This window comes from Cebus imitator, unplaced genomic scaffold, assembly GCF_001604975.1.
Source record: "Cebus imitator isolate Cc_AM_T3 unplaced genomic scaffold, Cebus_imitator-1.0 Scaffold587, whole genome shotgun sequence".
Taxonomy (NCBI): domain Eukaryota; kingdom Metazoa; phylum Chordata; class Mammalia; order Primates; family Cebidae; genus Cebus; species Cebus imitator.
This window is the reverse complement of record NW_016107902.1, coordinates 1020704-1038563: the sequence shown is the minus strand read 5'-3', so window position 1 is coordinate 1038563 and position 17860 is coordinate 1020704. Positions and strand designations below refer to the sequence as shown.

The following is a 17860-nucleotide window of genomic DNA, read 5'->3' as shown; positions in this document are numbered from 1 at the left end:
AGTATACAATCATAAGATGAAACTGAAAATACAGAAACTCCTGTATGTTGGGTGAATAAATCTAATAATAAAGTAAAAGTGGAAAATTTGAGGACCAAATTTTGCTTGGAATATTCACATGGAAGAAAAAGAAACCTGATTAATCAAGGTTTTTATACTTAAAACCATTTAATGATTAAAGGAGAGTCTTGAAGGGAAATCTTCCCTTACTGGAAGTAATTGTATTATAAACAGGAACACAGAATTATTGCCAGGAAGACGTTGGTGGGATAAAATATTTTTTGAAGTAAAATAATTTGTGGACCATTACTTCTAATGATAACAGTTAGAAGTATGAATTTGATACTACAGAGGTATATGAAATATAAAGGTTGATATAAATCTGAATTTGTCAGTAGACAGAATTTATTTCATCTTCATTTTTGGAGCATTTCTATGTCAGTAAGTTTATTACCTCAACAGTAATAAGTATATCAACATTAATAAATATACCAATATATTTTAAATACTATGTGTCAGGAATTCCCATCTCATAGTCACACAAGCTACGCAGTCTGTTCAGTTTGTGTTTTGGGACACTGTCTGTCTTTGTTTGCACTGTGAAAACTAAAATAACTTATTAGTTACAAAAGACCTGTTAAGGTACTGGACAGTAATAAAAAATACACATGCACACATATATATTTAATATCCTTAAGACAGTCCTAATAAGAGAAATATCTTATTCTCAGCACAATTAATAAAGTATGCCTTTCAGCAAGAACATTCAGTAAAGCCATTTGGCAAAAGAACGTTTCTCCCAAGGACCAAGTACCTCATTTTTATTGGACAATTTTCTGTTCTTAATTAAATTCCTTATAGACATAAAAGAATTCTTTTTTCCTTTTCTACCTACAATAAGTACTTGGGGTGTGACTCAAATGCACAGAAAACATAAAATGACATAATCCTCCTATTGATTTTATAACTTATTGCTATGTGTAGTTTAACAGTGCAAATTAACCATTTCCTCATCAAGAAAGCAATGAGAGAGTTGGGGACAAATACGCCACCTAATTCTTTTTTTCAGAGATAGCTGTTACTGCTCTCAATCTGAAATATCTTCTGGACCCTTTTGTACCTTCAGTCTCATTCTCCCTCATGATAGCTTCCACATCACTGGCAGTGTGATTATTTTCTGGCTTAAAATCTCATAATGGCTTTCCAACTTCTTCTGGATAAAATTCATAACTTAGCATGACAGGCAAAACTCTTCCCACATGGCCTTGGCTACCTCTCTCGCCTCTTCTGCAGCAGCACAACTGGAGTCCAGGCACAGACCCTGACCTCTCAGTGCTCCTAACAAGTCTATCTTCCCCCTGTCTCCTAAGGTCCTTGGGGCTCTGACTTTGCCAGGCCCTCTTCCCTCATCCCACTCCAGGCCATGCCCCATACTTACAAGGACATGAGCATCATCTGCTCTGGGGCTAACATAAATGACCTTTTTGGACTCTTACCCAAGTGTAAGTGAATCTTGAGAAGCCCAGACTTCCAGTCATTTTCAGCCTCAAACTGCACTTACCAGCCTCTTTTGTATACAATTCTGTCAATAGCACTTGTTACCATCCATCTGATATGGTACCCATATTCACTTTTCTGTTTGTCTGACTTTCCCCATTAGAATGTAAATGCCTATGGGAAACGGGTTCCATTTTGCTCTCTGACGTATCCCTAACAACTTGAATAGTAAATACCAAATTGTAAGTGATGAATTTTGAATCAATGAATACTGAATGTCTTACAGTTCATACACTGCCCTTTGATGGGACATTTAAAAAATACTGAAATGTATAAAAACATGTATGTTGATTTCTTTTCTTGGAACTCCTTTCTCATCCATTCCCACCTATACCTACTCCACTGCCGCAACTTTACCTGGATAACTCCAATTTATCCGGGATGACTCCTGCAACGGTTTACCTCCTCTTCTCCTCTAGTTTTATCTGGGCTCCTCACTGTTCTCTCCACATAGTCAGTTTAAAAGTGGGTCACAATAATTCTATTATAAAATAATAAATAATCGATCACATAATTATCCATCTTTCTGCTTGACTTTAAAGGATCCTCAGCTTTTCTGTGCAATCCCTAGTGTATCGTAAATTTAAATAAATGGATGACGGGATGCATGAATTAATGAAGGTATAAAATAAATTACTAAATGGCACACCTAGCAATTGAGTGCCTATTATTATCTACAGAATGCTAGGAAAATCTTTCTTATAAAACGGTTTGTAAGAAACAACAACAAAAGCTGCTACACTGACCTGCAACATGTACCAGCCATTTTCTATTACAGATGCAACAATTGGACATTGTAGAGTCCAACAGAAACACACTGTATGAGTGTTTAAATGAATTTATATACTATATTACATCCTTTTAAAATTACTATATTCTTCAAGACACTAACAGTTACTAATAATTGCTGTTGATTGCTATCCTATATGAAAAGAAAGATCACTTTGCTTTAGGCCATTAATTCAGTTAATGGATACTAAATGGTTGGAGTGGACATGGGTGGGGATGGAGAAGGGACAGGGATGCTACAAGGGACAAATGGTTAAGTGTTCTTTACAAGAGTGCCAGGGTTGCTTCCTGTTGCACACTCCAGGTGTGCTATCTTACTGATCATGGAATTCCTAGTATGGACCATGTTGCGTGCTATTTAGAGTGACACTCTAGTTGAGGCTTTAAGGAAGAGTTGGCTTTTGATGCTATAAGGGCAAAGAAAACATTATATAAGAAAACTTAATCCTGAGTGAGAAGAGCAGGTTTAAGTCACGGCAAATAGTTGGATAAGGGGTGCCTAGGGCAGGAAGATGGAGAAAATAGGGGTATAGGCAGATGCTATAGCCTGCGTGGCATTGTGCTTTACGGCTGCAGAACTCAGATTTAATCACTTTCATCACTGTGACTCTGGATTCTTGAGTCTCATTAAGGTAACTTCAGGTGCGAATGAATGTCTCAAAAGATGGGGGCGAGTACGACTCCATGTACTCATATATCTCCCGCACACAGGCCCGTCACCAAAGCAACTCTACTTTAGTTAGCTTTACACAGTGAGGATTTAAGTTTGCTTGAAAAACAAGTTTAATTAAGAAATGCTATGAAAGTTTGCAGTGAAGGCCTGAAATTCAGAAACCAAGGAGTAATATAATCAGGCTTCTGTTTGAAAGAACATTTTGGAGAGGGGAAGTCAGGGCCTGCTCTGAGAGCCTGCTAATTGAGAGTTTATGATGTAATGATGAATTAAACTACGGCATTGGCAGAACGTTTGGGAAGAAGAAGTTAAACTGAGTACTAGAGAGTATTTTGTGATTAACTAAATATGCAAAGTGACATAGTGGAGAGTAGGAGAGTCCAGTATTTTAGGATTGGGAAATGGACAGATTCTTGGTTGCCAGTCACCAAAATAGAAGGTAGGAATAGCAGTAGGTTTGGGTAGAATCTAATGAATGAACTTTCAAACACAGTTAGTTTGATATCTAACTGAAAGATTTGGACATCCAAAGATTTCCATCTTAAATATAGTAAACAAATATTATTTGTGAGCTGTGTGGGCTATGTGGAGAGTTATTAAGGTACATTATTTCTGACAGTGCCAATTTTTACATGATGCAAAAAAATTCATGTGTTGAAATGAGGCGATGTATTTAAATAAACTCAAGAAAGTTTAAAAAGTTAACATAATTGATCTAGGATTCAGTGCCAATAATAATTTTTACAATTTTTTAAAATTAAAAACTGAAGAGGTCTTAAGGTTATATAAACATTGGGTAGTAAGAATTTGTAGTGGCAGAAATCTGGATATTTCTGAAATTTCACTCAGGTTACGTTGAGTGCTCAAGTTGTAGGGACTGACATAGGAGATCACAATTTTGATTCGTGGTTGAGATTGTGAGCCTCAGCCATTTTCTGCAATCATGTTGCAGCAGAATAAAGATTCCAACAGAACTGAAAAGTGTATAAAGGGGGTAATTCAAGTGGCAGATGCTAAGGATGAAAGCAAGATCAGAAATTAGTCATTGAATGGGCAGAGATGAGATATTAGAGACCTGACATTTACAATGATGCAAAAGTGTTATGAAAAAGCTGAAGACATAATGCATTAGGGATATCTTCAAAAATAAAAAGTCAAATAGGGCAACAGTAGAAGAAGTGACCTTATTTTAAAATCAGTGATAAGAAGCAATTATATTACAACAAGTTATTTTATAAAAATTAGTCATCCACTTTGTGAAATGTCAAACAGATCATTACACATTACGATCAGCAAAACCCAGGTATACATATGCACATGTATACACACATACAACCTTTATACCTGTTTAGAATTATTTTTAAATTTGTATTGTATAAAACTAAATGTTTTACTTTGACCAGATATCCTATAATTATCATTCATTAGTGAGCATAACATTTTTTTTTCCTTTTCGGCTTTGTTTTTTTATGGAAAAGCCCTTATTTTTTAGCTGCTAACTGGAGTAAAAGAATAGCTACTCTATTCCTGCTGGTATTGTGGTAATGAAATATGGTGAACTCTAAGAGTATAAACAAAGCAGAGCATAGCCCCTATCTGTTCAAAAGCCTGGCTTTTTTTTTTTATATCATTTCATTTTATTTTTATTTATTTATTTATTATTTTTGAGACAGAGTCTCACTCTGTCCCCCAAGCTGGAGTGCAGTGGCATGATCTTGGCTCACTGCAACCTCTGCCTCCAAGGTTAGAGCAATTCTCCTTCCTCAGCCTCCCAAGCAGCTGGGATTACAGGTGTGCACCACCACGCCCAGCTAATTTTTGCATTTTTCGTACAGACAGGTTTCACTATGTTGGCCAGGCTGGTCTTGAACTTCTGACCTCAGGTGGTCCACCCACCTCAGCCTCCCAGAGTGCTGGGATTACAGGCATGAGCCACTGTGCCTGGCAAAAGTCTGTTACTTTTCAGCTACAAAAACATCTTGTTATACATTAAATAACAGATTACTGCAAAGCAAGATTCTATGAATTGAAAGACATTTCTTTTGTCAGTTTCTGAGTCCAATTTACCTCAGTCTTGAAAATTTTATTGTTTTCTATCGTTTCCTATTCATCAGGAAAAAACTGTCAATGGTGGGTCTGAAAAAAATACAGGGTTAGAAATAATCCTGGAGAGGACACAACGTCCTTAGTTTTAATAAGTGGAGGCCAAGCTTTGAAAAGGAATCAGAGTTTAATTTATAATTGCTGCATGAGAGTTACACAGCCCATAATCCTTTTATGTCTGTGTAGAATGTATAATTGTCCCAAATCAAGTACAATCTGTTTTTCCTTATTTTTTTTACATTTTGAAACATGATTTAATTTTTACCCCTAGTAAGTCTGGCATCTTATATTCAGTACTTAATATATGCTATGAGAAGAAATGGAAGTTTTAGGTTTGAATTTCCTACAAAATCACCTTAATTATCAGAATTGTTCTCTTTCTTCTGTGTGTGATACAGTTATTTACAGACAACACCATGCAGAAATATTTTCTCTTCTTTCTCAAAATTCAAAAACAGTATCACATGATGTAGAATTAAATGCAGTACAACTTTCTTATTTAATTCAATTTAAGGTATGTGTGATACATTTATAGCATGCAGCAGAGAACAGGAAATTTTTAATTTCTAGATTAAAGTAAGGAATTGAATAATTTTTAAATGTTCAGCTCAAAACACTATTAAACTGGAATACTACTCATTAAGAACAAATCCACTGAAACTCATCCTGAGAAAAACAGCAACTGTGGTGAGGCCTCTCAACTCATGATTGAAAGATAATTATTTCAAAAACTAAAAATATTTTATAAGAAGAGAAAAACGATGACAAACATATTAGTCATCAGACACCTTGAAGGAATATGTGGAATACGTGAACTTGTGAAATATGTACACTTGTTTTAAAAAAGCTTCTACCAACATGTGATTACTTTAGGAAAGATATATTATTAATAGAAGGGAAGGCCAGGCACCATGGCTCATGCCTGTAATCTCAGCACTTTGGGAGGCCAAGGAAGGTAGATCACTTAAGGCCAGGAGTTTGAGACCAGCCTGGTCAACACTGCAAAACCCTGTCTCTACTAATAATACAAAAATTGGCCAGGCATGTTGGCACGCACCTGTAGTTCTTTTTTTTTTTTTTTTTTTTTTTTTTTTTTTTTTTTGAGACGGAGTTTCGCTCTTGTTACCCAGGCTGGAGTGCAATGGCGCGATCTCGGCTCACCGCAACCTCCGCCTCCCGGGTTCAGGCAATTCTCCTGTCCCAGCCTCCTGAGTCGCTGGGATTACAGGCACACGTCACCATGCCCAGCTAATTTTTTGTAGTTTTAGTAGAGACGGGGTTTCACCATGTTGACCAGGATGGTCTCGATCTCTTGACCTTGTGAGCCACCCGCCTCGGCCTCCCACAGTGCTGGGATTACAGGCTTGAGCCACCGCGCCCGGCCTAGCACCTGTAGTTCTAACTACTCGGGAGGCTGGGGCAGAAGGATCCCCTGAACCCAGTAAGTGGAGATTGCAGTGAGCCAAGATTAAGCCACTGCACTCCAGCCTGGGCAACGGAGTGAGACTCTGTCTCCAAAAAAAAAAAAAAAAGGAAGTGGGGAAGGCTAAATACTTTTAACTCTTCTTCATATTGTGTAAGTTTTGCTTATGGCTTAACCACCTATTTCTTAATTACATGTTCTTGCATTTTTATTATCAGAATGTCTGCTATTGAATTTATCTCTTTACCAATACTTCCTCTGTGTGTGTGTGTGTGTGCACGCATGCACAAAGTGTGTGTGTGCAGTTTATGGAGTTTACTCTGTCGCCCAGGCTAGAGTGCAGTGGTGTGATCATGGCTCACTGCAACCTCTGTCTCCCGGGTTCAAGAGATTCTCCTTTCTCAGCCTCCCGAGCCGCTAGGACTACAGGCACCTGCCACCACGCCCAGCTAACTTTTTTTGGTATTTTTAGTAGAGACGGGGTTTCAACATGTTGGCCAGGCTACTCTGAGACTCCTGTCCTCGTGACCTCATGATTTGCCCACCGTGGCCTCCCGAAGTGCTGGGGTTACAGATGTGAGCCACCGATCCAGGCCTATTAACCAACACTTCTATATTCTACTTTGTGATGCTACAGCTGGGTCTCTCTAGACCTATGGCTTTTCTGGGATCCCTGAAGTCCTTGTAGGAGATTTTTAAGGTCAAAATAATTTCCATAATCATATTATCAGTTGCTTTTCTTACTCTCATTTTCTTTACCGTGTACAGTGACATTTTCAAGAGGCTATATGACATATGATACAGCAACAGAAACAGCAGCAGATATAATTACCTAGCTGTCTTCCATGAAGTCAGGCACTAAAGAGATTTGCAATGACGCAAAACAATGCTACCCTTCAATTTTTTTTTCATTTTTGAAAAGTTACTTTTCATAAGAATTAGTTACTTTTTGTTAATAGGTAGTGGGTTGATTATTTTTGGAATGTTTCACCTTTAATACGGTGATATCTATTGGGTAATCAAGAGATATCACCATAGTAAATGTGAAATATAAATATTAAATATGGTGACAGCTATATCATTATGGTGATATCTGTATCAATATGGTGATATCTATTGGGGAATCAATAGAAATTAGCCACATAAAAATAAGTTTCTTCAGGTCTTCAATTTTTTTTTGAGTTCAAAGCGTCCTGTGATCAGCTAATGAGAAACGCTGCCGTAGGCATTTCTTCATTGCCAGGGGATTCCTGTTCCATCCATAGAGGGCACTAGAGAGAGACAAGAGGGCACGGGGATGGGGGCAGCAGAGTGGTGCGCAGGGGAGCGGGGGCAGCAGGAAGAGTCTGGTTCCACCGAATAACCTGTTTCTCCTGTTGAATCTCTGCAGCGTTTCAGGCCAGTAGCACGTTGTCCAGTGTAGGATCTAGTCTGCCGGCTGACAAAGGCACAATGAGCTCTCCGCTAAGCAGTTTGGGACAGGCCATGGTGATGCACCCTCCTCAGAGGTCTGAGTTCCTGTGCTATAGACCCGTCTTGAATTCCTGAGCTATCAAGGCGGCCAGGAAGTATCATTTCCACTGAAGCCCAAGGGCGACGTCCACCCGGCAACCCCCTCATCTCAGAACTGCATCCCTGCTTCAAGAAATCCTTCCTCAGGGCTTCTGGGTTTTGATTACTGCCATCTAGGGGCAGCACAGGTTTCCTGGGGTCTATCTACATCACCTGTGTTCTCTTTTTGCCTTTTCAATCATCCAAAACAGTTTAACCAATTTCCTGTTTTACATTCTTTTGGGTTAACATAGTGAAACTGCTGTTTTCCTGACTGGAGGGAGATTAATACAACAGGTATTAACGTAATTATGTATCTCTAAAAAGCCACCCATAAAGAGAGAACCACCATTTCTATGGTGACACAAATTTAAGGTGTCTAAAAAATCAAATCTCTCTTCCGAGCTTGCAAATCTAAACATGTGAAGTATACTGGAAATTAGTACAACAGATATTAAATATTATACGTTTTTTACAGTTGCTTTGTGACCACATTTTCAAATACTCAGCAATCTATACTTATCTAGTTATTTAAAAAGAGCAGGTCTTTATATTTGATGAAAATATTTCTTCAAATTATTACCTAAACATAGAAATCTAAAGCAAGTGATAAAGATATATTTTTTTCTAATTAGCTATAATTATACTGGAAACCTTTTAAATGATTTCCACAATCTTATTATGAATGTCTAAATCCTGCAACAAAACAATTTTTATGCAAATCATCATTTATCTTTTATGAAAACTATTTAGCCTTTGAGATTTTTACTACATATAAATGTTTAAAGTAAGCATACTTACCGCCTGATAGAAGAGCAGGCTTACTTTTTACCATTGGACTAGAATGAGGAAACTTGTTGCTAAATGACATGAAAAGATGTGCAGTGAAATCATCAGGAAGCTCAGCTTCCAGGAATGTCTTCATGAATAGTTTGAAACCTTCAAAATCTATTGTCTGGAAAAAAAATTTAAACATATATTTTAGGATCCAACCAAATGATAAAATTTTGTGCTGTGTTCAAAATTGTTAAAAGAATAAATGACCTCAAACAATTTTTATATCCAAGCTTAGCAAAAGGAAGGTGCCTATTTGAGAAATACGATGGGCCATCCTGGGCTAACATTGGCAGTGGCATATGTACCTCTTACCTGTGATGACATAGCAGGAAGAGAAAGAACTTTCTAGTGAGATATTTCTGTTTCCACAGTATCTGTAATGCCTGGAAAATTTTACTCTTTGAAACTTTGTTTCCTCCTCTCTAAGTTGGGAATAATAATCCCACCCCACATATTTGTTGCAGTGATTAAATCAGGCTATCAATGTGAACAAGCCCATACAGAGTCATACACATACATACAGCAGGCACTCAGAGAGAAAGGAATTTTCTATCTTTTTTGCTTGTCACTAATAGTGATTATTGCTTTTGACAATGTAAAAAGAGATTAACCTTAACATTTCAACTAAATGCCAAGCTCAATTGATACAGCCTTCTAAAACTTCATATGCATGCTTTCCAAAGAAACATATTTTAAGATCTTACTCTGATACTCATTGTAGAAGCATATAAATAATTATTTGGAGAGAATTGTGGTGGTGTTGACGATCTCCATACCCATTAGGGGAAATTGTGGTGGAAGACAACTTCCAACCTTACACTTAATTAGAGCATTTCACAGGAGCCACAGTGAAGAACTTGGTTTCTCCTTGCAGATGAAGACAGTAGGCCAGAAACTGACTCCTGCCAGGGAAACTGAGGACAAGCATATGGGTACTTTGGGGACAAAGGCCAGAAAATGGTACTATTTTAAGTTGGCCAAAACTCCTTGTGACTGCAAGAACAATGGTGCATGAGTATTTTCTGGGAAACAGATATAGACCACATGGAGAGGAAGGCCAGCGGAGTGGTCTTGGATTCTATCCAGAAGCACATTTGAAAGGACTAGAAGACCTCCAGAGACGAGGCTGGAATAAAGCCACATATGTCAGACCAAGAGAGTGCAAGGGATGGGCCTTATAAGGAGCTCTTGAAGGGCACTATTTTTTAACCCAGTTTAATGTGCTGAGATGGAACTAAACATAGGGCAAGGAGGAAATTTGGGTGGCTGATGCTCTTGGTTTTTTATTTTCAAATTCCTGGCAGGTAAGAATAAAATTAATTTTGGAATAGAATGTTTGTTCTTACTATGTAATAATACTGGGGGAAATATATGGAGCATGACCACATTTATTATCGTATTATTTGTGACAAACCTAAAATTAAATACAATATTCAGGAATATCATTAGAGACAGTAATGTTTTACAGATTTGATCATGTGCCAATTAAGTTTACGTATGATGTTTGCTTTTTTTACTTAATGTAATCTCAGGTAATAAAACAATGAGACCAAAACTTTATTATTAATAGTTCCAAGACTCTGCCTGTGCCTTAATCTAATTTTTTAATTTAGTTTCATTTTGCTCATTGATTCATTCAAGAACACTTCAGATATTTATTTTGGTGGCAGTAAAAAGACTTCATTTTCTTCCATATTAAATAAATTACCACCATCACCACAGAATATTGTCAATTCTACTAGTAGTGTGAACTACATAACTAAAAACTCTGAATAATATAAAAAGTGTTAAGAATAGCCTTACGTCGGAGAATTACTTCCAAAAAAGCAATTCACTACAAGGAATGCAGCCAACATTTCAAAACATGGTGATTAGGCCAACAGTCAGACACCGGATCCAAATAAAGTTTCTTGAAACAGGAGCACCTATTCTTACTAAGAATGCTCCTTAGAGACAACCTAGTAAAGTCAAGTATTCCACATTCATTTGGGTCAGTGACCAACATTGATAGCTAATCTTCCACTTTTATGAAGGCCCGTGAGGAACCAGGAGTTGATGTTACTGCAAAGTTGCAGGAAATCAGTGGAATGAAAACATTCACAAGCATTGTGGTTAGAAGCAAAGTTACTTATGGTAACTTCCTTCTGTTCCTAGGTCTTCCATAGTCAGTATTTTGTTTAGCAATATAACAGATGATAAGCAGCATGATCTTTGAAGTCAGACTACCTGGATCAACTCTTGAATCCAACACAAGCTGTGTGGCTATGAACAATTTAAGCTCTCCATGCCTCAATTTCTTCATCTATAAAATGAGAATAATAGTACCTACTGCTTGATTTGTTAGGAGAAACACATTATTTACTATTTTTAAAGCATCAGAATGACATCTGGCACATAGTAATCACTGTATGTAATTAAATAAATTTCTGTGTAGAGAATCTCCATTTTAAAAATTCATAATTCCAAATAATATTTTAAGAAGAAGCCTCAAAGCCACGTTATTTCACATGCTTTCATATGAATTTAACAAGCCCTGCATGGTTCCTTGTTGTCCTTGTTGCTGTTTTAAAAGCCGGTAATAAAATGTGAACTTCTAGAAGAAGCAAAGGACTAGAAATTGCTGAAAGCTTTTCTCTGGATCTGCTTTTGGAACATAATTATACCTTAAAACAGCTCTTTCAAGCCAAGATTTTAACATGGTAACATAAGAAACAAACAAAAACAAAGAGTTCAGAATAAAACAATTGTGTTTTAAATCCCAATACCTCCACTCACCACCTGACTGATACAGAGCAAGGAATTTATCTGCTCTTTTAAAGGAAAAATCTGCCAAATCCTAAGCGTGTGCTCTTTACACATCCTTTCAGAACCCATATAGAAGCTCATCAAAATCGCCACCTGTAGTTTAATGATGAAAGCTAGAAAAATAGCCAACCAAAAGGAAAAATGAACTTTAATATCTAATGATGGAGGCAGGACACAGACAAACATCTAGTCAGATAAGGGAATATTCGCAGAGAACCTCCAATCTGCCCAGGTTGTTACGCACAGGACGCCTGTCTAAACATGTCCATGGCGAAAAATTCTGTCCCTTAACAAGTTCTCAGTAAGGGAAGTAAATCAATGTGGTGTGGCTCTGACCAAGGGCCCACATGTGCACTGGAAAAATGGGGTGGAGCCACCAGAAATTCAACCCTTAAGCGGGGGAGAATCCTGGCCTCTTGAGCTCATGTATGGTGGCCTGGTATTCAACTTGCGAGGTGGAAACTCGCATGCAGTATTCCTCTCTTTGCCAAGAGCTTTCCTTTCTCTTAATAAATTCCACCCTCTTCACCCTTCAATGTGTCCGCATGCTTAATTTTTCCTGGTTGTGTGACAAGTACCCGGATTTAGCTGAAAACTAAGGAGCAAAAATTCCTGTATCATTTGGTAGCCTATATGGGGACATGAGGGAGGGTGAGTAAAATGTGAACCCCAAATCTCTTTCATTTCTGGGCCTTCCAGTCCTCAGGCTTTCTCTGAAGGCAGAGGAAACTTCACCCTCTCCGTTGCTTTCGGGTTTGGGAATGTTGGCCACAGCCTAACCCAGTCTTTGCTATGGCATTTTTCTTCTGTTTTTCAGGACTGTAATGTTACCAATCTTTTCTTTTACAATATCAGGGGTGTTCCATCCCAAACCCAACAGCTATCACATAAAGAAAACAGGCAAGCAGTGGCTCCCTGCCTCCACCCCCTGTTCACTCCCTGCTGGGGTACATGGTTGTGACTGCCGCATGTACATTCAGCCTCCAACAGCCATGCAGGGTGGGACTGAGCCACAGGTGCTGCCTGGGCCCCAGGGCAATCTTGTGTGCAGCCAGCTGGCCAGTGTTCCCTGACACACATCCATACAACCATATACTTCCCCTCCCCTGGCCAAGAGGTCTAGCTCGGTGGACAGCAATGAAAAGTCTCTCTCCCTGTTGGAGAAATCCATTTGTATAAAAACAAGAGGTTTCTTCCCCAGGCATTTCACTGCCCTATGCTTAAACTGGATTTTTGGTGTTATTTTGTTTTTTTTCTTTTCTCCACCAGATCAGGAGTTAATGGATTGGTGTGAAGGTAGCTGTAGTTTTTGCTATTACTTAGATTGGAGGGGACCACAATAGCTTTTGCAACAACCTAATAACACACCCCTGTGAGTACAGGGGGCTTCCCAATGCCAGAGGATTTTTCTTGAAAGGTGTTTTATTAGGCCAGGACTCCAATTCACGAGACACCGTTTTACCTCCCTTGTTTGAGAGGATCCGATTTTAGAGCTTCACCTGAGCGTTTGACTTATGATAGGGAAGTAATTCTTTTGTCTCAAATTCAACTCTAAGCTTTGGGTTGAAGCCCTAGGAAAGAAAACTGGATCTCAGGGATCCAAGGCAGACAACAATGGTAGTTAAAAGGCACACACCACAGATGAGCATAACTAATTCCTGGAGTTAAGCCAAACCCCCTGTTTCATGGATTGAGGTCATGCAGGTATCCATGGCATACACGAGGTTTAGGGAACTCAAAGGCTACTTATAGCAGGGGAAAGGCAGTGTGTGGGGAACTGTAGGTAATTCCACACCCTAGGCCCTCCTGTTAACATGAGTGAAAGCCACATTGACACCCACTGGTGGCACCCTGTCGTGGTCACCAGGACTCAGGGATATAGGATGAAAGAAGGAAAGAGGAAGCTTTTTCCTTCTCTTTCTCATGCTGCAGGCATTCGCTAGGAAGAGAAAGGAACCAGGGATGCCTTGCTCCCCTCCTTCTAGATGAGTAGCCATTTGTCTTCAGTCTGGCCCCTTACTGCTGCATCCTGAGTCCTAGTGCTCCTTTGAAAAAAATGCCTTCTTTTTCCCCTTGGTCCTCTCTTCACAGACGGGTAACTGTGTCTCCATACTACAGGACACTCCTGTCAGATGCATCCTTCAGACTAAAAAGTTAATTTCCCAACCCTTAAACTGGTTGGCTTATAATTGAGCTCAGGGGAGGGGAACCCAGAAGCCTGACATGCCAGCAAAGGGGTGAAATATTTTTTAACAGTCAGACTTTTGGCATCCCTCTCCCTGTGCAAACCGGTAAAAGGAATGATAAGGATCACAGTTTATATTCTCTGTAAAGCTTTGATTAAGAAGAAAGGATTTATGAGGTTGATCTCAAGCCATAGCCAATCTGGTGTGCTTTGCATGTCTTTCTATATGGTTCTGTCACAAAGAGGAGTACCTTAGGATGAAATAAGGACCTAGGACACCATAAGCCCACTCATCAAGTCAGCCCGGTAAGCTGCCCAATAACAAACTATGCAGCATGCCTCCATCTTGTTTTATGTCCTTGGGAGGGTGACATGTTTTTGTCTCCACCATTTTACAATGGTGGCCTGTGTTCAATCCTGGCTTAGGGAATGAGTCGTTTCTGGTAAATATCTGTGTCACTTTTACCATTTGCTGATTCTCTTCCCCTCCCTTTATAATTTCTAGTGTCCTTTTGTAAATCTTCCTTTCTCTATGCTACTTTAAAGGTTCTAGGTTTTGTAAAAACTGCTTACCACCCCTTTGAAAATACCCCATACACTAACAGTTAAAGCATAACATTTTGAGATTTGTGGGTTTCAGCTGTGATGACACTTTTGGTGAAGTTCAAAAGCCAGAAATATTGGACATTTGGCATGGCTAAAGTTAGGTAACAAGGGATTTAAAAGGATTTTCTTAAAGAACACTCAGCTTACTTAAAAGTGGATATCCAGCTATAGGTATATTTAAAAGGCCTTTATGTTTTTCTCTTAGTGGATTTTGTTTTTCTGAAAAAAATTCTTTTTCCCCCAGTCAACTGAATTGCCTTTCTCTATTTCGTCTTGACACTCTTAATGTACTCATCAGGGACCCCAAGATAATTTCTGATGGCTTGGGACTTCTTGGGAAAAACAGAAAAGATATAATGTATTCCATTTTTGGAGAAACCCCTGTTTTCCTCATGGAACCCCAGTAATTAGTGGCAGATAGATCCCTTTCGAAATCTGTTTTTGACTTCCACCTATATCCGCTTATTAGGTATTGTTACCCCTGTTTCTGGATGGCTCCACCCTGAGGTCAATTATCCAGTTAGGAGATTTGCAAATGAAAAATCTTACAACTACTGGATCTTCTGTCTGGCTGTGTAGTTATATATGTGTTATGTGTATGATGTTTATATAAAAGCACTCTAATTAATTGGCCTAAAGAAAAATAAGTGCTTATATCAAATATTTTTTTCAGGGAGAATAAAAACTGTAATACCTTTTAGTTCAATTCTTACAGCTTTCATCTTTGAGAAATAAAAACGGTCTTAAAGATTACTAGTAAAATTCAAATGTCATTAGAATGTAAGTAGGTGGTCTAAATTATGCAGATCAGATACTAGATTTGCTAAATGTTTAAAGATTGCAAACTGCTTCTTTGGGCTTTGAGAACTGTTTGAGTTGACTGCTTTACAACTCGGTAAGTTCTGAGGACACACAGAATTAACCAAGCCCTTGAACAGCCTGGAAGGAATCAAACTTTATGTTGCCTAGTGCATAATTAAAGAACTGACCAGATTGTACATTAAAGTTAAATATTGCTAAGAGTTACCATTATAAAATGTAACTGAGACCACAGAAAAGAGATTTACATGCAAGGTGTGTAAGAACAGTAAAAGTGTTTTCAGTAAAAGATTATAAGAAGGCATGGAAATGTAAGTAAATTTTTGCCTAGGGTTAAATGATTGTTTTAAATTAGATAAGATAAAATTAAAGGTTTAAACAAGTTGTAGAAGTTTTCTAAATTTAATATTGCACGAGAAATTCTGTTTATGAACATTGACTAAATTCAAAGGATTACATGATTTTGTTCTGTAAATTGAGCAATGACATAAAAGCACAACAAGATTTCCTTAAGGCACTAATTTGCTCTTTAGCAAAATGTGTAATGGGTTAAAAAAAGTGTTTAAGAATTTTACCTCATGGTCAAACTGGTTAAGATTGGGTAGAATTATCTATAAGGTTTCTTTAGAAAATTGGGATTAACAGTAAACTGATGTAAGGGTAAAATTTGGCTCTCTCCCTTGTACAAGATTTTAATGTAATGATAAAGGATAATGAAAGATTTTCATTTTCCTCATGAATAGACTGTCAAGGAAAAGAAAGAGAAGACAAGAAAACAAATTTTTGGAAAGCTAAGTCCTCCCTCTTAATGAGCAAAGGTTTTTGCGTTGTTTTAAAATTTTTGAATCATCATTTTAACAAAATAACTATCTTATGGTAATCTGGGATTGTATTTCATAATATCAAGTGTTTTAAACTTCTAACACTTAACGGACTTCCCAAAATCAAATTTCAGCTTCAACGTTGTCTTTCCTGACCCCTAACTTTTGGATGCTACAGAAGGTCAGAAGGTCCCTAGAGGAGCCAGAAGAAGACAGCTAAACAGTATTATTTAACATGATTAGGTACATGGGATTGCCAAAATGATGTTTTGTTTTCTTCTGGTTATATTTTAGTGAGTAATATAAATATATATTCCAAAATTGTATGGAATTTCTAAATTCTAATGTTGAGTATACATTATCCATCACAATTAAAATTGTTATGTTAAGTTACTGTAAACCACAGAGATAACCACATTTTGTCCATCACATTTCTGACTGTAACTACATTGGTCATTTTGTTATTCACAGACAAGCATTGTCTTCTCTTGATCCTCTTCAAAAGATGGTTTATAATCAGCTATAGAACTTTGACAGGTGTTCTCAAATACAAGTTTCTGATAACTTTGGAGGTTGTAACATTGAAATAAAGGAAAAACATACAGGACTCATGAGGGGCTGAAATGTTCATGAATATCAAGCAGAACAAGAGTTAACTGAATGGAGTGCACTAATAAAAAACTGAAGTAATCTTTTTTTTTTTTTTTATCCGTTTGCTTGAAACATTGCTGATCCTTGTTCTGTTATTTAGAGTCAAGAAAACTTTTATTTTGAACTATTTACAGTCTTTAATTATTGAGTAAGGTATACTCCTGTGAACAAAAATGGAAGCATACATTTTTCTCTCTGTCTGGTTTCTCTAAAATTTAGAAACTATCTATGAATATTCTTAACTTATGGCAAATATGTTTAGTTGCATCAGTGTAATAAGAATTCATTTTCTTTTGCAAGAGAACACAAATGGAGAAACTGGTTGTTTTACCAAGACTTTGACTGGAGAGGTATGCCTTCCTTTAAGGAATCAAGCTCAACTTGCAAAGCTAATAAAAGCCCCTTGGAAAACTGGCCTCATACCTTGTCTATACAGTTCTTGTACAGGCTTGCTAACCTGTGATGAGTAAAGAATGTCACTTTCTAATAAGCCCAAGAACTCTATATTCTAGGAACTTCAAGAAGAGAGGAATGTACCCAATTCATAGGTATCTGAGGGTACTCACCCATGGCTGGGCTTGGCTTTACAAAGTCCTATCCGATATTCCTTATGGAACAGAATTCCATCAAAACCAATTTTAAAAGCCTATGCAAAAATAGTTATTCTTCCTGCATTTTATGCAAACAGGTCAAGTATAAAACTGAAGTCTATTTTGCAAACAATTCAGTCCCATCATGATTTGTTTTTAACAAAAATGAGGACTGGGGAGAGAAAAATTATGTTTCTAAACTTATCACACATTTGTCATGAAATTCTAGTCTCATTAGTTGTTTTCAATTTTTTTGGCCTACATTTTAGATTAACCCACTTATTCCTGTGAACCATCCAGCAATCGCCAGCTATAACTCAGAATAAACAAAAGGCATGGGTAATGTAATAATCTGGATCAATATTTTAATTCTGAGCAATTATCCTGCAAATCCTGCCAGGAGATAGCAGTAAATAGGGTTCCATAACCCAGAGGTTCCTTTGGGAAAAT

The 17860-nt window shown here is 37.7% G+C and overlaps 1 protein-coding gene across 4 annotated transcripts in view; it reads right to left on the bottom strand.

Annotated features, from left to right (window-relative positions):
• Window positions 1-17860, bottom strand: part of LOC108294546 (diacylglycerol kinase beta-like) — a 191096-nt gene that overhangs the window by 9687 nt on the left and 163549 nt on the right. For all 4 annotated transcript variants that reach the window (XM_017516429.2, XM_037734211.1, XM_037734210.1 and 1 more), the window contains one exon: window positions 8898-9051. In XM_017516429.2, the coding sequence (XP_017371918.1) occupies window positions 8898-9051 (154 nt within the window). The remainder of the gene's footprint in view (window positions 1-8897; window positions 9052-17860) is intronic.